Below are 22438 nucleotides of genomic sequence, written 5' to 3'. Positions count from 1 at the left end.
TTTTTTTAAGCTTTGAATCTAAATTGCTTTCAGATTTTTTATTATTGGTTAAAAAACATATTTTCAATCCAGCAATCTGCATTTGGCTTCTTTCTTCTCTGAAAGCAACATGATGGTTGCCGAAGTTTACACTTGAAGACCTCTGGATTAAAAGGAACAGATGTAGGATTTAATATTAAACATGATTTATAAATGTCCAACATATTACGCAGTGCTGTACAATAAATAGGGGTTGCAAATGACAGACAGATGCAGTCCGTGACACAGGAGGAGGAGAGGACCCTGCCCGGATGAGCTTACAATCTAGGAGATATTAAGATATACAGATAGTGCACTGACATGTGACTATGGCTGGGCCAAAGTACCAAGTAGAAAAAGTCTAGTTAGTCTCCTTATTTTGGAGAAAAGAGCCATATAGGATACATAGTTATATAGATCAGAAGATGCACTTATCCATTATTAGTATGTAATAATTTGGACCATAAGATAGATCTGAATGGTTTATGAATAAATAAATGTAAAAAAATTACAAATTCCTTGGGGAAAAAAAAAAACAGAATTTCAGGTTTTCAAATTTGCAGTTTTGCTAGCTTCAATTCTGAAGCTTCATTAGCAACACTGAGAAGCCCTCTGAAACCACTTTCCTTGTAGCAGTGACATCTGTTCAGGGTAACTGTATGGATGCATCTGCAGCATAGGATTTGCATTACCACCGCACCCGGAAACAGCGATGGACCGTGACAGCTGATTAGGGCAAGTACATCTTCTCTCACATGTAGGGAAAATACAACCAAAATATGAAGGATGGGAGATGGGGAGTTTTTTTCCCCCCAGAAATGGGCTTTACATTTACCAAGACAATTATTTTTCAATGGCAATGGAAAATTACAGTAACGGTGGCGCAGAGGTTATTGCTCTGGGCCTTTGCAGCGCTAGGTCCCAAGTTCGAAGCGGCCAGGACACTATCTGCATGCAGTTTGCAAGTTCTCCCTGTGTTTGCGTGGGCTTCCTCCCACATCCCAAAAACATGCAGTTAGGTTAGTTGCCCCCCCCCCCAAAAAAAAATTGTCCCTAGACATATGACTGAGGTAGGGACATTGGATTGTGAGCCCCCTTTAAGGTACAGTTAGTGACATGACTATGGACTTTGTATAGTGCTCCACAATATGTTGGTGCTTTATAAATACTGAATATAAATACATTTTTGTTTTGTTAATGTTGCGTGAATTAAGCATATGTACTGCAGAATTTATCTAAAGTGTACACACATTTCCTCCAAAGTAATGCAGATGATAAATCATTTCAGATAATTTTGCAGACCAGTGACTGCACCACAGGATAACGCCCACTTACACAAGTATTTGGTCTGCCAGTAATGACTAATATACTGAAGTCATGTAACGAGAGGAAAAATCTCTGTCTAGATACATACCTTCTTCTTTCACTTCCTGTCATCACTCAGTAGCTGCAAGAAACAAAACAGAAAAAACAAGAACATTATTTTTTAAGCTTACTGTATACTGTACACATTAAAGTAAGATAACTAAACAATTCTTCCATTTATATGGAGAATACATTTATTTACACATGACCTATATTATCATTATATGATACCGCAGACCAGGATTACCCATTCTGTTGCTGGAGAGCAAAGCCCATGTATTAGGCCATTAGATATGTCACATATGAGGGACAACATGAACAATGCAGATATGAAGCTTTAAACAAAATCTGTCAAAACCAATGTGTCCCCATGTTCTGGACATTCTCTGTTACCCTGCAGCTCATTTTCCATCCTCAGGTCAGTTTAACAGATACCATTGATTTTTTTTTGATCAGCGATTAGTAAGGATGGGATTCTTCCCACTGACATGTACTGTGAATTGTGGATTTATACCTATAGCAGGGATACCCTGAAGACCTGAAAGTTATTTCTAAGGGTTAATACATCAGCCCATGGTCTAAAACTGTTAACATCTGAAGCCAAGCTGGTAAATAAAGGTTTTGGAGTGAAGCTACAGGTATAATCCAAACACGGATGTCACATAACTGCTAACAAATCATTTTTATAGCATTTACCTTTGTGACATTGAACTAGAAGAGGGGAAGGGCAGTTAGAAGTCAGTATTTAGGAAAGCCAGCAATCTGCAGCAAATGCTGCATGTTTAACCCTCCTGGTTAGTGAGATCTAAAGCAATGTATAGACATACAGGTTTTTCATCACCCTAGATAAACATTCATAACATAAATTATTGTGTGGGGACAGCTCCTGGGCAAAGGTCACTAAGCACCCATCACTGGAAGGAGTTAAAATGAAATTAACTTAAAATTGTGAGCAGTTAGGCTGCCTATTTGCCACTCAATGTACATTCTCAGCAAACATGGTTGAGACAATTTACCCAAACCATGTAAAGTACCAGGTGAAGATGTTGGCACTACCAGGGAGAGGGAGGGAGGGAGAGTGAGTCCATACCAACATGGATGCTGGTTTTCAACTGTACACCGATTAATAAACCAGATTTATTTTCCTTATGCTGGAAAATGCATCATCCATATTTTCCTAAAGAATTTTCACATTTTGATTCATCAGAACACAGGACAACTTTCACTTTGGCTCATTTCATTTTAATCTCACTGACCTCGGGAGCAGAGGTGACAGTGTTTGTGGATCGTGTGCATATATGGCTTCTTCTGCATAGTACAGTTTAAAGTAGTTGTTAAAAGTAGTTGTGGTTGCACAGAGCTCAGTCAAAGAATGTTCAGTGTGTTCACAGAATTTCAATACTGTTTGGGTTACTCCTTTCATACAGTGATTTCTCTGGCTGTAGCGGGGGTACACTACTGTTTTCAAGGTAATGTACCCCCTTTCTATTAATATTTCTGAATATTTCTACTTATACTTTTGTAGGAAAAAAAACAAACTAATGGAAGATCTTAAAAACTTTTCCAGTATTTGTTTCCTTTGCTAACAATAATAGCAACATTTTCATAAAACTTGTTTCAAATTTTGATATAGAATTAAATGTATTGCAAATGATTGCATTCGATTTTCTTTACATTTTACAAAGCACACTGCCCTTTATAAAATCAGAATGACTTGAACATATAAGGATGTATCTGGGCTGATGTACTAAATGAGATGAGACTCTTCACTTTAATTATCCAATAATGCGAGTATTCCAAGACATGATAAAACAGATTCACCTAAAATATCTAAGAGATGATTTTCAACTCCACTGATAAATCACCCAGCCTTGTGTTACTGTGTATCCCCGAATTCTCATATTGCTGCAATGTTACTCACATCATAACATCAGATACCTGCCCATAAAATGACATCTTCCTGCCTCCATTATTTACAGGGATTCATTTCGTCATCTTGTTAAACAGGTTTGTTATGACTCATATAAACAAGATAATTGCCAGAGAACATCCACAATAGACATGCTGTCATTTATTTTAGTGCAAGATAGAAATATAGCAAAAAACTAATAATCACACACTTCTTTGTTTACTCTCCAGACCATAAAATTGGTTTGTCAGAGATGATGGAGTTGCACCTTCTCCAAGTTAAGTTGTATTCTTTGGCATTTTAAAGAGTGCACACTGCTGGAATCTGAAAGTAACGATTCTCACTTTTGAAAAACTATGGAAGACCAAACTATGGGTTTATGGGCAAGGATTGAATAGTTATCCCTAACCTTCTGAAAAGTGCTGTGCTCCAGACGTGATATGTAGAGTCTAATGCAGCAGAAAAGTTGTGTGCCCGTATTTCAACAATTTTAGCCAGTAAAATGGGGTAATGAAAGAGATGCCAACATCCATATCACCTCCCCACCCTCCACTGAATGCATTTTAGTGGACTTATCCTCCAAGGCATCATAGTAGGCAAACAAAAGTCACACCCAGTTTCCAGTCCAACCTTACAAGGATAAACAGTCACAGCCCTGTTCCAAGCAAGAGGGAGGAGGCGCTGGAAAAGATACTAATTTTTGACAATATAATTACAAGTTATCAACTGGCTTTTACTAGTTACTTATCCCTCTTCAGGATCCCAGCTTTACCAATAATTAAATAAATTCTGTGCTGCTCAACTTTTCCAAACGATAATTTGAGCTTCAATTCCATAAAAATGTTACCAGTTTTATGTAAGCTTCATCATTCATATAGGCAATTTGTCCAGGTGTATTTTTGTACTTTGAAAAGTTTGAAATGGCTGGCAGATTCACCTTTACCATTTTAAACCTTTAAAGTGTATTATCTGATCAGTGTTGAAATAGACACCTTGTAAGGAGACAATGTCATGGATACTCATTGGAACAAACAGGTATCTATGGCAGCCTCTGTCCTTACAACCAGTCCATCGAAGTACTGCAAATCTAACGAACTAAAAGGGAAGGATACATGCAGCTTCAAGAACTAGTCAGCAATGACAGCTCCTATAGGTCTGTCATGTTAAGAATAACTGTGGATAAAACACTGTTTATGGGATTTTCAATTGCACCCCACTAGTGATGGAAATTTAATGATATATTTTGGAGGGGGAGGGGTGTCTAAACAGCCAAATGAAAAGCAATAGTTTAGCAATGTGATGGTGCCAGATTTTTATATAGTGTCAGTTTCACTGCATGTGGTATCAGTGCATATTGTGTTGGTTAATGGCAAGTACAGTACTTATAGTGTAAGTATGTAGGATGAAGAATAAACAAGAGGTGCACTTTGTTACAGACATATTTCTAGGCATAGCTTTCTAGCATTCTTCTACTAGTATTCAGCAAACATATACAGAAGCTCTAGAACATTTCAGCAGACTGAACAGATTTCAGCACACAGGAGCACTTTGCCAGACTAATGCCCAAGCAGTATTAAAAAGGCAATACACTTACTGTATCAAGAGTTTACAATATAAAATGAATGAATGTCTTTGTTTAGTTGTTAGAATCATAGTTTGGTGTTGTGTGTAGGCTTCATATAGCGGACATCCATTAAGAAATAGAAGCATCCAGGGACTCTGGTTACCTTCACAGAATACAGTTGATGTGCTGTGTGTTCTGCTTCCTGAACAGACTGAAATCACAAGACCAGCAAAGGAAGGAGGGGAGGAGGAGATGAATAAGCCGCACAACTGAGAACTGTGAATGTGCACTGCTCCTGGCCAAGGAGCTTCAGCAATCAGCTCACAGACATATAGGAACATATATGTATATTTTTTTTTATAAAAAAACACAGCTGTATTTAAAGCTCCCTTTGTATTCAGTTGTAAGTATTAATCAACACAGAGGCCTGCAAGTCCATGAAATTCAATTAAGCCAATTTATTAATTAAGAGCAGAAATTGTAATATGATTGCTAATCTAAAGTCCAAATGGAATTTGCATTTACCAAGGACACTGCTCTCCAACCTTGTGCTATACGGAGTCCTTGTGATGCGCATTAGACATTACAACAACATAGCCAGGGATAATTTGTGATTTGAACCCAAACAAAGTAGGAATAAGTGTTATCTAAGTAACGAATCTAGTTTCAAAGAACATGTTACACAACAAACTTTGTCTAGCATAACAAACAAGCCATGGCTGGGTTTTATCAGCTTGCCATCACAACAGACACTTAATTACAAAGCTGCTTCTATGGCATTTGAAAGCTTTATTCATTCTTGTTTGTTGCTTCCTGTCAATTCTCACTTGACAATTGTTGCTAATTTGAAAACCAGCAGTTATGTGTATGATCACACTGGTCATATGAGGCTGCATGGCACAACACATGGCAATAAATGCAAAAGTGAATCTAGACATATTGTGCCCTGCCTTCTGAAATGAATGGGCATGCAGCATAATATGAGACACATAATTTCATGTTGCAGCATGAAGCAATCAAAAAGCTTTCCATAGCCAACGGTGTACACCGATTGCACCTCAATGCTTGGTGTACACTCAGTGGGTTAGAAAAATGTACAGTGAACTGTTGTGTGTTTGATTCTTTAGAAAATGTCTATTTATTAGACAGTAACACTACTATGTCTGGAGGATTGTCCTTGGTATTTTGATAGTCTGGAAATAGAAAACAAAAACACACACACACACACACACACACACACACACACACACAAAATAGCACTGCTCTAAATATGTCTTCAAAAACTTAAAGGAAAAGAAATAAAAGGTTGCGGCATATAACAAAATAACCATAAAATGTCCTCTCCTACTTCCCCATTGCCATCTGCAATGATCAGAGCAGGGTGTCTAACCTTATGCAAATACTACTTTCATCAAATCTGTAAAGACTTTTAGTTTGGCAGCACATGTAGTGGCTGCGATCCCACATTATTGATAGTGTGGCTACAAAAGACCTAGTACAGGATTACATAAATATATTTATTATAGCCACAGATTTAGGCCAATGATTATGAAGTGCTATACATGTGCAAGCCAGTTTGCAATGGGAAAGACTACAAATGCTTCATAATCAGTACATTAACAAGTACAACTACAGTGTTCTCCCCAGCCCCTTTTAGCCGGGTGCACCACCGGGCACTTTGCAGTAACCACCCGGCTGTTTTTGGGAGGTTATCTTGGAGTTAGGTCACAGTGCAGGGGTCGCCTATAATTTCTTCCCACACGGTTTAAAAACATTTCTGGTTTGAACGCTACAACTAGAAGACAGTTTTAGGCATCCACAAGCTTTCTCAAGGGGGGAGCCTCATAAAGTTTACTACCTTCATAAAGTTCACTCCCCTTTCAAAATTAAGGGTGGAATCACATTGACTTGAATGCCGAACTTTACACAAATCCTTGCGCCTACTAGTAACTAAACAAGCCCAGTGCTTTTATAACTGAAGAGTATGAACTTTGACAACTGTTCAAAGACAAGTCACAAACAAACAAGTGATCACCTTATTATAGCAATTTAATCCCCAGAAAAAGCATAGACAGAATACTTTACATCCTATATATTGAATATGTTCCATCTAAGAGATGAAAACTAACCAAACAAAAAAAAAAATCAATATCTGGCAAGCCATGGCACAGCAGAGGTGGAAAATAAAGCTAATGTCAAAGCTAACACACTGGTCTCTTGACTCGTCTTTACTCAGCATTGTGTCAATAAAGGCTTTCTTGTCCAGCTGAAGCGACATACCATAACACACGAGAAACTGTCCAGATAAAACACAAAGGGCTTTGCCATCGGCCATAACGCTATGCTCACTACATAACCCCTCAGCTGCCAATAGCTCTCAAATCATAAGATGGCACATCCGTTTTAGAAGAAGGCCTCTCCAATCAGCAGATATTAGTTTCTTTTAATCATTGGATAAATAAAACAGAACCTCAGTGCAATGGTCCCAATATCACCTGTACCTAAGACATAGAGATTTGCACCAACACTGTATGCCATCACTGCCCATGTCTGCAAGTGGTAGATGGCAAAGTATTACAGGTCTGTTATTGTATATTTACTGTGCAGATACCCCAAGATGTTGACTAAACTTTTTCTGACAGATCTAAGAGGAAAAATCTTTTTGCTCTACTTATCTTGAGGAAACAATAGTCTTTTATTAGGAATGATTTTTTCTCTGTGTTTTAGTCAATCATTTTCTACAGATACAGCTTGTGTTATGTTAGCAACACAAATGATCAATTGTTATACACATAGATTTGTGCATTAACAATTTCACGATTAACAATTTCAGAAAATTAATGAGATTTTATCATAATGATATATAACTTATGTACACAGCATTGCTGCATTGTCAGTACATGGAAAGCATATCCAAGCAAATAACAGAAAAACGGGTAAAGTCACTGTGAACAAAGTTCATTTTGTTATGGCTGCTTCATGGAAAAGTTGAGCAAGCATGAAAACCTACACAACTATACAAGCTTTGCTTCTTCAGTTAAGCTTGAAGTACTACATATGATTGCAATTCTTTAACATTTGCCATAAGATCTGAACTATGGCAGCCAAATACGGGTGAATGCTTTATCTAAAGAAAAGAAGAGACTTGCATGCTACTGGGAAAGTTTCATCTTCTTGATTTGGTGCATATGTAGTAAGAACAGGTTATGATCTGCAACTATTCAAGGATTTTCTAACAAACTGGAAACCCCCTAAAACGGCTGAATAATCTGCCTGCAGATGTAAATATTAGGTCATTTCACTTCAGCTATAAAGCAGCTAAAAATATAAAGATACTTTCATATGCAACAGGAAAACAGTCAAAGAGAATTAAGAAAATCACTGTATGGAAAACAGAGGTCTATGATGTTCATGCATGCTCCCTCCAGTCTCTGTGACTGTTTTTTCAAAATAAGAAAGTGCAAGCCTTTAAAATTTCACTCAAAACCCATCTTTTCAAACTTGCCTACCCGTCTTCGGTCTCTTAAAACTCTCACTACACACCCTCTATTCCATATCTCCCCTCCTATTGTGTGATACTTCCCCCACCTCCTAGATTGTAAGCTCTTCAGGGCAGGGTCCTCTCTTCCTCCTGTGTCACTGTCATTTGTAACCCCTATTTAATGTACAGCGCTGCTTAATATGTTGGCTTTATAAAAATACTGTTTATGAATAATAATACTCTTATACAACACACAGTCCAACAGAAATCACCCCAAACAGTTGTACTTAAACAGGTGTCTCCACTGGATGTTCCCCTAACCCTAGCTCCGACCATAATAAGAAATTAGCAATGGTCACCATGACAAATAAAGAGGCTTGAAGTTTATTAGACAGAACATAGAAAGTACCTTGTATAAACACAGTTCTTACAGTATATTACACCCCCCCCCCATCCCAACAACATAAAGGACAAATGGTCCAATACATGACCAGAGTTGGGTAGAACTTTTAACACTAACAGGAATAATTTAGCAGTTGCAACAATGTTTTTAAACCTTGTTGGTGGTAGTCATTTTCAGAAGTCTACAAACTGTAACTTAAAAGCTGATCATTAAGGAGGTGAAATGGTGTTGCTTGGCACAGCCATATTTAAGGGGAAGTATAAACCTCTGCTGCATGAAAAGTGCCAGAAAAGCTACATTGTGCAACAGCTTAGTTTTTGAAACTATGCTTCTACTATATACTATACAAAAAAAAACTTTGCATCTGTATGTTGTTAGAAAAAAATCAAACCCATACTGAAAGAAAATTTCCACCACTGCCGACCTTCCAAAAAAAATACAAGGTCCCTGGCTAGTCCTAGCTTCAGAACGCTCAACAAAAGCAATCACAAGTCATTTTCAGAGTCTGATAAAAAGCTGAGAATCCATCGGACAAATATGACAGTCAGGCACCCAGCTTCTGCCAAAACAGCTTATACACCTTGCTTGCTAGAGAATAAAAGTACATACAGATGTCAGTGCATTGTCACTATAAACTATTAACCGTTTACAGATGCAGTAGGAATGGATGCGCAGAGTCCCTCTACAAACTGGGGAGGGAAGTGGATGAGCAGAAGGCATCCAGCTGCATCCTCCCCATAGGAAATAGAAGCAGTCATAATCCATCCATTTTTCAACTATTGACTAAGCAGGACAAAACACTCAGTGAAGTTGGAAGACAAATGTACAGATGCTAGACACAAAAAAAAAAAATAAAAAAAAAACTATCATCTGTACGTAGCTTTGGGGACAATTTTTAAAGAATAGTTAGGCTATATACATACATTCAATAATTGTCATTGGAAAGGACCTTTTACGATCCTTTCCAATGACAAAAGACTGAAAGATGCATGAACGAGCTCTGTACATACAGCATGGTTCTGCTCTATGGAGGGGGGAGGTGGGGAACGACAGTGCTGCGCCCTGCTGCCCTCTCCCCTCCATGGATCTGCCAGGACAAATCCATGAACGACATACAACGAGCTGTACACACGCCAGATTCTCGCCCGATATCAGCCCTGAGGCGATTATCAGACGAGAATCATCGGACGTTAGTACGTAGTCTTAGTAAGATGAAAGATGCAAATTGACAGATTCATAATGGGCCATTTTCTATACCAGCAGTCACAAAATACTTCACCTAAATGCAGTAACAGATCACCAAGTGCCCAGAACGACACTTTTAAAAGGGGCATTAAGCAGCCATGCACTTACACTGCAGACTTGATTGCCACTTTTCAAATTGACGATTGCTGGAAAAATAAAGTAATTTTTTTGTTTGGAACAAAAGGCCACTGCACTTATTTCTGACCTATGACATTTCCACTGTTAAAGTGGCAAATGCATCCTAGTAACTTGTAAAAGAGCAATGAAACTAATTGCCACTTTATAGATATAATAAACATAACCTTTTAACAGTGAAAGCCATAATCTTATTAAAGTCTTTTTAGCTGATGGAAGTATAAATAATGCAATATTTCTAGGTAGTGGTCTGTTTATTTCTTTTAAATAGGACCCTAAGAAAGAAAACAAAAATCAACATGATTTCAACATATTTAAAGGAAATGCCGGCACCCATACTTTTCTCACAAGAGCCAAAAAAAAAAATTGATTATATATAGAATATATCCATTGCAATGATTTTTGTTTCACTGTCATTAAGTCTAAGTGATCACATGTTTACAAGCTCACAGGTCAAAGTAGGTCAGAAATATTTTTTTCCATGTTATCATCAAAACTACTTTTACAATTAACCTCACATGGCTGATAAGTCTTCCACATTTTCATGCAATTTGTTTTAAGACCAGGAACAAGCCATCACAATACCCTTTGCTGAACCCTGTGCTTTTAGAAACATGAAAGGGTATTACTGCACAAGTCTTATCCTGAAAATATGTGTTCCCTTAATATTTTGCATTTTAACAAGCTTCAATAATGATTTCTTTGAGAAGGAAGTATGAGGAGTTTATAAAGTGAATTTGACAATTACCAAATTCCAGGTTCATGTGTTTGAAAGTAATAGATTCACAAGCAGTGAAATGTTTGGTGAAATAGACATTTACCGCTTTGTAAATATACCATAAAGTCCTCAGAAACACCGTGGAATGCAGAGCAGTAACTGAAGGGAAAAGTCATTACGTTTCTGCACATTAAATTAAACGGTTTCAGACTACAATGGGGCATTAAGTAACACCTCTCCTAGAAAAAGCAGCAGACTGATTCAGATTTCTGCCATCTCCTCCTACTGGAATTCCTTGCTAGAATATGAAAACCGCAGCACAACTTGGGCTGCCTCTACCAATCTAAACATTGTTGTATAGTAGAAAGCAAGAGGATGATGTCAGGTCAAACACAAGTACTTATTTAAAAAGTAATTGAATGCTATATTAAATTGTCTCTTATATCTGCTGCAGTTCAGCTTCATTTAACCCCATGGAAAAAAAAAAGTTCATTATAGGCCCGAAATTCTAAAAAAGTCCACAAAGTTAATATCAGAAAATGGCTAGCCCCATTAAGGGATTATTAAAAGGTATTTGTTTGTTAATGCTTAACCTGACAGATAGCCCTACAATGTGAAAATAGAGCTAAGACAATGGCCTATTGATTAAATACCTGCAGATTGTGTTATATACACAAGTACCAGAGATTAATGAGCAGCATATTGCTCAAGTCTACTCTTTTTCCTTGCATCCCCTTGCATCCCCATACACAAGACTTGAAAATATGAAAAAATATGAATATAAGAAAAAACTGCAACTAAAGAGAAAAAATAAAAACAAATCTATTTCTGCGCACTGAAGGAGAAGCTACATTTCGGAGAAAAAAAGCACTTTTCAAAAAGAATTATTAATTACAGAGGAATAAACTCCTAGAAGAGAAGCCAAATCAGAAATATGTGTCATGTGTTTAGTGTGTAATGAGACAGATCATGCACCCAATTTCAGACACCAAATGTCATGTGCTTCTAAATTAGCAAAGATAAAAGAAATGACCAGAAGATCATAAACTGGTTACTGAACAGTATTATGAATCACAATTCAGCCTTTTACCTACTTCCCAATGGCTGCAACCAACTTTATCACCAATGCCCAGAGCAGAACCACCACCATACTTGCATGATGCTGATCAGTCACAATGTAACCCTTACAATACTGGATTATTGTGCTTTGTATTCATTCTGACTGTTAGAAGGATGATGTTTGGGACAGCTGGGAGGTTGTATGCATCTGGAGTATGCATCTGGAGTAGAATTAACCAAGATCTTTTAATGGTAAAATATTTAATCTTTTTAGTGATATCCATCTATCCTGTATGCATCCACAAATGATTACTATGGGAAATTTGCACTGCTTTAAAGAACCATTATGATAACAGATTCTGCCAGCATATGAGCATGGAGGCATCATAACTCCAACTTCTCAGTTAAAGTATATATCACATACTAGGTTACTACAGACACTCAAAGTAAGAAACTACTAACTGCCACCTACACCTGGGGAATCCAATAGCCGGGTCTGTTTCCTGCCATTTGACAATAAAAATATTCAATATTTAAATTAACATAACTAACATAAAACAGTATTTGGAGATGCCAGGTATCACGCTTTTCTAGATCTTACAACAATCATTTTCTTAAAGAAAACTGGGGGCTGATACTGGGGGATTCCCAGTGAACTAGCTTTTAGAAGGAGGGCAGTTAGACTGACCCACTGGTTTTAAGACTGTCAGCGACCTTGAAAATGTATGCAGAGCAAGAATTTAGAGTAGTCACGACTTACAATGGTTTTCAGACATGAAGTCTTATAGCCAAAAATCAGCATACCAGCCAAGAAACTCAAAAAGGTTTCCTATAAGACCATCACTTTAAAATAGAACCCAAATAATAAAATTGTGACCAAAGGTCCCTTATTGCAAAGAGAACAGGTGATGTCCTTTCTGCAATAAAATAAACGTACCTGTCTGATTGCAATTTTTAAACTGCACTCACCTGTCCTCACTCCGGTATGAAGCGGCTGCTTTCTTCTCCTCTTCCTGAAGTCAGATATTAAGCCATCATGATTGGCTGGAATGATGTAATTCCAGCACAGGTGTGTGGGAGTTCATTCAGTCCCAGCAGCTGCAGGAGAAGCAGTGATGTCCCGACCATTACAGCATGCACAGCTCAGGGCTTCTTTGACAGATGAAGACAGCAATCAGGCAGGTAAGTATATTTAATTGCAAAAGGGACATGGCCTGTCCATTTCTGCAAAAAACACCTGCCTGATCTCTGTTTTTGTTCAATTTTGAAGAGACCCTATTACCTCAGCTGGCCTCCCTTTCACTTTTGATTTGAAACTTTTAGGGGATACAGAATGCACTTACAGCTTGCCAAAAATTAATCTAGATTTGTATTTAATTTTCTGATTATGCAAGTTTTTTAGGCTCGTGTAACACCATCAACAATTTTCAGTAGCTACCAAACTCTTTGCCTGTTGTATCTGGCAATGTGTAAAAAGTTGCTTTATAGGTTATGGTAGGAGATGTGACATTTATAAAGTGTTTGAACCCTCCCCGAGTTGGGCCCCATATTTTGTTCCCTTTCAATTGTGTGTGTAGGAGATTGGGGAATTGCTGATGGCAGCAAATTTGGCCGTGCAGTACCTCAAACAACAGCGTGTCACACACTATGGAGCGTCAGTAAGAGCCAGAATCATGCACACAAGTAAGTGTGGTTTGCATTGCTAACATAAATAAAATGTAAAGAACCATTGGGGCAAACTGCAAACACTTTTTGTTCTCTATTACGGCAGGTTCTCTTATTTATGATACAGTAGTCATAAACAGACCCTTCCTATCAATTCCCCCCCACATCCCCTTGCTAAACTCATGGAACATATAATATCTTCTCCAACCTATTGTTAAATACTGTCAGTGCTTTGTACTGCTGACTGTTGTGATGTAGCTTTGTTTATAATAAACATTTTGAATAAGTAAAGGTGAGGTTTGGAAACACAACCCAAAAAATAAATTAATTCTGAATCCAGTTCAGAAAGTAAATTCTAACTTTTTAGGCTTTATTAAAGAGCTTGATGTGTGAGGGAGGATGGGATCACTAGAAGGATCACATATACATCATCAGCAGAGAGGATATGTATGGTATAGATGACATATAGATGGTATAGCGGAGAATAAACAATCACTTCCAATGTATATACAAGATCAGCTGAAACATTAATAGGTGAAGGGACTACCATTCATTGTCTGGGTACAATGGTACCTGATAAGAAAGGGGGGAAGCATTACACAGCAAGGTAACAGTCAGTCCAGGAAGTAGGGGAAGAGGTCAGCCGGTGATCCCAAAGAAGTGTTTCTGTAGAATACATTGACTAATGCTTGGCAGGATATGGGAAAGGTGTGCATGGTGGCTGCTCATGGTGCTGTGTGCCCATGCCGATTCCTGGCCACCGCCAGCACTGCGTATGATGGGTGAAGCATGGGGCAATGTTAGGAGGTGGCCTGGCATGGGCAATCATATGTTTCCATCACCAGGTGTGTACCAGGGAAGTGATGGCAGCAGGATGAGATGCCAGGCTGGCGCGTGTTGGCGCTGGATGGCACACAATATAAGTCAGTAGTAATATGTGTGATCAGTATGTGGAATATACAGCAGAGGCCTTACCTGGTACCTGAACATTGTAGCTCGGCTCGCACACTGCTCGATAGATCTAGTAGAAGAATATGGAGACATATGTTAGGTCAGTGTGTAGCAGGCACAGACGTGCACACAGCTCTATGAGGGCCCAGCCTAGCACCCATCTCCTACCTCCACCGCCGGCACCTCTCCGCACCAACTCCGGCAGAAACAACATCACAAACGTCACCACCCCATCACGTCTGGGGCAAGGGGCGGTCCTGTCACCGGGAGTGGCGGGCACATCGACCAATAGAGTGGCGCATCACACACGTGACTGCTGTTGATAGTTGTGTAGTGTCAGCAGAGTGAGGGGAGATGAGGCTGTGGGCGTCGCTAATCATGTGATGGACTGGCCCTGTGACCAAGCTTGTATCTGTAGATACCGAAATGCTTTGCTTTTGGGGGAGGTGTCATGCCGCAGTCATGTGACTGCTGAGCAGGGGGGGGGGGAGTCACGTGGGGAAGCTGGCTGAACGTGGTAATACATTGCAATACTGGTGAATTGCTGCAAGGGAAGTGAAAGTCAGTTTGTTTATAATTTAATATAACCTAAACTTTTATAAAAAGTAATCTCTGCAGGAAAGCTATTAAGGTCACCTTTTTCCTAAATTTGTGAATACTCTGAGCACATGCAAACTTTTCTCTAAATAATGCAGAATACACAACATTTCTTCCCAGGTACATACAGGAGATCACTACACAATCTCTGAGCAGAGTTTACTGTATGTTACAACTCTGTAATACAATGCTGCCAGCTGTGCAGGGCCAAATGGGCCCTAGGCAAGGTGGCAGCCATGGCCCCATCTTTTCAATTGACTGTAAATAGGATTGCAGCAGGAACAGAATAAGCCATATAGACACGTTCATTCTTTAGTGTGCTGCATTAAACAAAGGTTGTAGATGGGCCCCATAGAGATTCACCAGGCCTAAGCTCCAAGCTAGGGTTGTGGGTGATTGGGCTCTGCTGCTGTACCCTACAGGGCTGTGAATGCTGCCGAGAGACGACTAGGACTGGAGGGGAGACAACCAATTCAGTTCTCCAAGTCACCTGACTGGATTCTCCTCCTAATTTCTTATTTCTTGGTATGAGTAACACTTTGCTTACTTTTAAGAATGTAATGACCATTTAAATATTCTTTTTCTTTAAAGGATCGTTTTCAGGCCATACTGATACTTTAGGATAGAACTCTTAAAGCACCACTTAAAGCGTACCTAAACTCAGAAATTTCACTTTACATAAAAGGGTAGACAACACTTTTATGTTAAGTAATTTTTTTTTTTTTAGGTGAAACAAAAAAGGGTGCAGCACGCCCCCTAATTCTCGATCACCTGAATGGGAGCACAAAGCCTCCCAGGATACCTACGTCAGGCATCCTGGGAGGCTCTTGAATGTTCCTTCTGTGCATGCCCGGGAGGAACCTTTCTGCGCAAAGAGAAAAATATGCCGATCTTACACATGTGCAGTGAGATCGGAAATTTTTTTTCACCCTACGTCACCAGATCTTGCGCCTGGGTCAGCTGACGTAGGAAGAAGAACAGGAAGAAGATGATTGCCGCTTTGAATTTAGTTCCTCCTAAAGTCTTTCCTTCAGAGGAAGCACAGTTGTACATCTTCCCGTCCTGTAAAGAAAACGGAAACGGTGATTTTTCTACTGTATTATAACAAGTTTGAATATTCTGCCTCCTTCCTGTATGGAGTATATAATATTTATTGCATATGTTGTAGAAAGCAGGAGAAAGGGAGGGTTTCATGTAGAAAAGACAACTGGCTACGGCTGACACTGCTCCATTCCTTTCAGGCAGATCAATCAATATTTTTCTATACCTGCAAGGCTTTTAAAAATTTAAAAAATTTTTTTTTTATTAAGTTTGCTCTATCATAAAAACTACTACTATCTCAACCTTCTCAGTATGACACAAAACAACCACCAAATTTTTATTGTACATAATTATATTTTACACTAAATTCATACATACTGCTCCTCCTGTTGGCCTTAACAGTGAGAATAAAATGCTTCAGGTTAAGATATTTTTGTAAAAAATGTGGAAATAAAGAACAACCAATAGTTTAAATGTTTACCTCATCTTGTTTGTTTTCTTCAGGATTTATAGTATGTTTCAGTGTAATATTTACCTTAATTCCTAAAACTGAGGAAGTGAAAGGCACAATCAGACCTGAGTCATCCTCCTAAGAGAAGGACCAGCAAATATTACAAAGAATAAAGAGAACCTGTACATGTGTGTATAGTGATCACAAAACATGGCATATGGCAGGAGAAATGTATTTAGATAGCACAAGGAAAAATACAGACATTTGAAGAGACAAGCATCTGACAAGGAATGTGTACATAAGATACTATTAAAATGTGACCCTGTGATGACAGTGTGATTTTAACATTTTATGTAGTGCAACAATGAACGGTCTTAATGCCAAATAAGTGTGAAAATATATACGAGTATGAGTGGTTCATCTTCCAGTGGCTGGATATTTAGTTGATGTCTATACGTCATCTTATGGATTTGTATTCTTTGGCCTGTATACATGGTCTATACAGTTGAAGTCAGACTTTGGGCTGGGTCTACACGGACGGTTTTAAAAACGCATATAAACGTTCTTACCACGTTTATATTCATTCCTATTTTACAAGCGTTTTTATACCTTGTCTTTAAAACACTAAAAAACTCTTATAAACGCCTATGACGCATTTTACCACGATTTTACATAAGCATTTATAAAAGTTTAACTATTAACCCCTCAGTGAATGAGTACAGGGGTACAAAAAACCTCTTATTCCATGAAAGGGTTAAAATATGTGTTAAAAATAAGACAGGCTTTAATGGTAAAGTATTTTATTGAATGTGTGTGCTTTGTGCAACAAACTTTTTTGTTGTCCCACAATGACAAGATGATTCCCACGGCTGCATTCAGCACGGCCATGGTACTTCCCTGGCACTAGAGGGCAAATGAGGACAAGCCTCCCCATTCAATCTAGTGCTGATTGGCTAAAAAAAGAGAAACCCTGATGACAGCTCAAGCGTCATCAGGATTGCCCCTACCTCAGCCAATCACGGAGCAGAGCAATCAGCAGAACTCTGTTATGCCGACAGCTTCATTTTCTTGATTGCTCCCGCAGCCCTAGAGAAGCTGTGACATGTGTTCTGTATCCAAGAACACATACTACAGTTCCGCTGGGGCTGAGGGAGCAATCAGGAGAGCGGAGCTGTCAGCATAGGAGAGCTCTGCTGATTGCTCCGCTCCGTGATTGGCTGAGGAAAGGGAAATCCTGATGATGCTTGAGCTGTCAGGGTTTCCCTTTTCTCATCCAATCAGCACTAGATATTTAAGTTTAAACCAACATTTGTTCCCTCAAAATGCCAGCCTGTGATCGACTTGTGGCAGAGCAACAGCAACTCACTTCTCTCTCACCATATTGTTTCCTACTGTCTGGATACAGTTAGGCAGAACAAGGGATTGGATCCTAGTTATACAATTTACTCTTTTATTCTGGGCACTGCTATATAGGGAAGTGCAAGAAGCTGATGCCAATTATAATGCAGGTGCCAGCAGCAGATGCATTAAAATACAATAACTTATTTCAGAATTTTTTTGTATGTGCCAGGCAATGATGCCACTCTCTTTATATGATTTTCTCTCTTTATATAAAAAAAAAGTATTCCGTCCTATAGTGATTAGCTTGGTGTACGTCAGTTTTACCCTTTTATTTAAGCCTCTAAGACTCTTTTTATCATCCCAGAGCCAGGGCACCTAACAAAACAGTAAGAATACAAAGGATAGAATGATTCACAGACAGATCCATCTGTTATGATACCACTTTTCTCCACATTCATTACAAATGACAAAAGTCATCATCTCTTCATCAGGGTTTCCAGCTCGCACCCATGCAGGCAGAAACAGAGTTCCTCGGGAAATCATGGTAACTGTGCAATTAAACCTTTCACACTTCCGGCATTTAATTTTATTTGTCTGTAGGCCATCAACACCTTGGGGTAGCTGATGCTCCTGAACACTGGCTTGTGTATAGTTGGCTCTGAGCTTTCGGAGTTCATCACTAGCCATCTCCATAGCAGTCATTGTAGCAAAAGCCCCAGGGCTTAATGCTCCAGAGTAAATCTGCCTTTTTAAGTGTGAATTCTTTGGATTTTTCAGATTGGAAACTTTACTCCTCACACAGTTTCTGTACTTCTTATCATTTCCAGCATAAATATTAAAGATGCTTTCCTCTAGCTCTTTTGCATATACATTTGTTTTCTCCAAACACTCGGAAGTATCAGACAAAGCCTGGCACAAAAGTTCTTTGCATTTTGCTCTTAATTCCTCGGCAATGATTTTCTCCTGACCTTCATTGTCCGCACTGGACTTTGTACAAGCTGCTTGTGTGCTTGAATTAGTATTTTCAGCTGTTGTTTCTTCAGTTGCTGTAGAGGAATGAGGACTATCCAGAGAATTTTTGTCTTGTTCAGGTTCAGAGATTGACTGCTCTCTTACAATTTCTTTATCACAGGTTCCTTTATTTTCATCTGTGTGGTTTTCCTCTAGTAGCTTGGGATGGACACAGCTCTCTTTATATAAGAGCTTCCATTTGGACAGTAAGCACTTGGCCTTCTTTTTCATAGCTCCTTGGGAAACGCTCTTAAGTACCCTGTACACAACCCTGATGACGTCTGTCTGTTGAAGGGTTTGCATACTGACCTCAAGTGTTTCAAAGTAAGAAAGGTGGTACATAATTTCCTCATATTTTCTGTCTGTTAAAAGTCTTTCCACTTGTAAGGCTCTGTATGTCAGTTCTTTGATACCCAGGGCATTCAGCATTCCTACGATAAAAAATTGAAAAAAAAAAAAAAACTGAAGTGCAAAACATGTATATGTACATTTGATATAGTACTTAACTTGTTTAAAATTTGTGCTATAAGTAAATATTTGCAGAAATTCTGTATAATTTATAACCATCACTCATGGCACAATCCCAAAAATATAGAAAGTCATTGGAATTATCTCCTGAAATGCAAAAGCTCACTGCCTAATGGACAGAAAGCACTGAACACCCACCCTACCTTCACATTTGTCTTGCTTTGTTGTATTACTGCCTGGAACATAATGGATTTTCATCATTTTCATTTCGATTTATTTAAATAAACTTCATATAGTCTAAATTGTTGAAGTATAAATATAAAACAAAATAGAACATATATAAAAAAGCATGTGAAATTCAAAAAGCTGTGAGCACATATGTATTCATTCCATTTGTTATGACACCCCTAACTAAGATCTGGTTGAGCCAATCAGCTTCAGAAGTCATAAGATAAATGAATCAGGGTCCACCCATGTGCACAGTGTCCCATGATTAGCCACATGAGGTCTGTATACATACATTAAATAGACATTCTCTAAAAGGCCCCGGATTCTGCAACACCAGTAACATGAAGACCAAGGAGCTCTCCGAACAGATCAGAGAAAAAGTTGTGGAGAAGTATAGATTATGGTTGGGTTTTAAAAAACAAATCCAAAACTTTGTATATCCCACTGAGCAAATAAATCCATTACAACAAAATGGTATGAAAATGGAACTACTACAAACCTGAGATGAGAAGATCACCTTACAAAACTAACCCTCATGGAAGGCATAACTTAGACGTACAACAATAACACTGAAAGCGAAACTAAACCCATCGATACTCACCTGTTCCTGTTCCGACACAGGCATCGCCACCTTCTTCTTTCTCTCCTTCAGTATTCTGATCTCCAGCCATTTTGATTGAACAGGCTGGGGTGATGTAATTCCCATTGAAGTTCATCAATTACCAGAACGTGCAAGCAGAGTCGGGATTGCCGGGTATGCCCCGCAACAAATGTTGAGCATGTGCAGCTCAGCGAAAATTTACAGCTAGGCAGAGATTAGGCAGAAGGGACATCACCTGTCCCTTTCTGCAGTAAACACCTGTCTGATCGCCAAATTTCAAAGTGGGACTTGATGGAGCTGCAAGGATCCATAACAGTGATTAAAGAATATACCCATAAACCATGTAAGGCATACAATCCCCAGAACAAGGCTTTTATGGAACAGTGACCATTTTAAAAAATGTTTCTTAAAGAAAACAGATTTGGAGCTTTCCCAACTAAGTGGTGGACTCCTCAAACATATGAAACGTGGTTATCATGTGCTCAGATAAGGCTGAAAATAAAAATGTTGGTCCGTCATGCGAAACTCAATGTATGGCCCAAACCCGAGAGCACCATTCACACAGTAATGCATGCTAGAAATGTGTCCTGCTAGAAGATAAACTGGCACCTAGTCTCAATGATCCGAAACATACTTCAAAATCTACCCTGGAATGGTTTAAAAGGAAACACTTAAAGATCTAGGACCAGTCTAGCCAAGCCCAGACCGAAATCCAATTAGGAAAGTAGTAAGATTTGCAGTATACCAAGGCAACCATAAAACTTGAAGAAGTTGTTGCAGTTTTGCCTTGAACATAGAAATCCTATTAGCTAGATGTGCTAAGTTAATACAGATATACCCCAAGAGACTGCAGCTGTAATTGCAGCATTTAAATGGTGGCTGACTTTGGGTGGTGAAGATCTATGCAAATTTATCACTGCTGTTCTTATATTAACAATTGTTTGAATTAGGATAAAAATTACTGCTTTATGTATGTTGACACTATATTTATCCTGTTTATTAATCATAATAGTAATAATGTAGTACAAATAAAATGTAGCAGACACCTCAAACATGCATTTGAATTTCAGGTTGTAATATGACAAAACAAGACAGATGCCAAAAATACTTTTGCAAGGCACAGAATCAGTGGAAGCCTGATCACTTGGTCATGCAATTACAAATAGGTTGCATTGCATCTCTCATTAAATCTAACATGATGCAAAATGAGTTTAGTCTTCTTACACTTTAGTCATGCAATTCCAGATTTAAACAAAACCTCAAGAATAATCCAATAATAAAGATACAACTACCATCACTATGAGAACACTCTCTGTGCTATCAATGTGATATTGCCTCATTTAGGAGTATTCTCTGGCTGCGTCCGTCCCATGTACAAGCCACGTTTTACAGGTTTCTTTGGGGAATGTTCCACAAATTATGAAAGGGTTTACAAGGGTTGGAAGTCTAGCTGAATACTCAGCAGGACAGGTCACTGGAATGGGTAATAAAGGACATCTTATACTCCTGAATCCCATTTTGCAAAACAAGTGTTTTCATTCAAAATTCTGAAGGAGTGACATGGCTGGAGCATCGGGGGGGTATGTGGGAGCTTAGAGAGGATAGTCAATGGAATGTAGTACTCTGCTGAGGGTTCAACCACAGTCCCGGCTGCTCCTATTTAAATGAATGGGAACATTCAGGGACCATTTTTTGCATGCATCTGATCGCAGCGCAGTTCCTGAAAGTGAAAGTCACTTTTTGCCACACAGTTGCTGTTTAGTAGTTTGTACCCAATAGCAGAAAACCTTACTTTTACACTGTTGGTCTAAAAGGGCCTTAAGACTTGAAGAAACATTTTTTATTAATATTAAAGCAGGGAGAAACGTATGTAAAAAAAATAAAGGGAATGTAAATAAATGGTGTGTGACTTTAGGATTGTGTTTTATGTACTGAACCTTTTCAGAAGCCTTTTTTGACTGTATACCAACCAAGCAGTTGTGTAACATTGAGACGTTAGGGTAAAGCCACATCCTTGCAGTAGGTTTCCTTTGCTTTAGATCTAATGTTAGTATGGTTGTAAGCTGACGGCATTTATTGTTCGGCCATGGTCATGATGCTAATCAACAGACTGATACTGACCGCCAATCTTTGTGTTCAGGTATATTGGGGTCCTCCCTCCTATATAGGATAGAGCGGTGCGGGGTC

The 22438-nt window shown here is 38.7% G+C and overlaps 2 protein-coding genes across 4 annotated transcripts in view; both read right to left on the bottom strand.

Moving 5' to 3' along the window:
- RAB9A (RAB9A, member RAS oncogene family) overlaps positions 1–14874 on the bottom strand; it is a 16255-nt gene extending 1381 nt beyond the window's left edge. Inside the window, exons 1-3 of one of the 3 annotated variants that reach the window (XM_072414500.1) lie at positions 14682–14874; positions 14545–14583; positions 1433–1465 (exon numbers count right to left, since the gene is read on the bottom strand). The gene's annotated coding sequence lies outside the window, so the exon portion shown is untranslated. Of the gene's footprint in view, positions 1–1432; positions 1466–4886; positions 5071–14537; positions 14584–14681 lie in introns of those variants that run through there. The other 2 variants (XM_072414485.1, XM_072414492.1) reach the window with 2 other exon arrangements.
- A 2938-nt stretch (positions 14875–17812) lies between these two features.
- The window catches only part of TCEANC (transcription elongation factor A N-terminal and central domain containing), a 5848-nt gene continuing 1222 nt past the window's right edge, over positions 17813–22438 (bottom strand). Inside the window, exon 2 of the mRNA XM_072414472.1 lies at positions 17813–19385. Coding sequence (XP_072270573.1) covers positions 18355–19383 — 1029 coding nt within the window. The 5' untranslated portion in view covers positions 19384–19385 and the 3' untranslated portion in view covers positions 17813–18354. The remainder of the gene's footprint in view (positions 19386–22438) is intronic.

This window comes from Pyxicephalus adspersus, chromosome 1 (assembly GCF_032062135.1).
Source record: "Pyxicephalus adspersus chromosome 1, UCB_Pads_2.0, whole genome shotgun sequence".
Taxonomy (NCBI): domain Eukaryota; kingdom Metazoa; phylum Chordata; class Amphibia; order Anura; family Pyxicephalidae; genus Pyxicephalus; species Pyxicephalus adspersus.
This window is presented reverse-complemented; position numbering and strand designations above follow the sequence as displayed.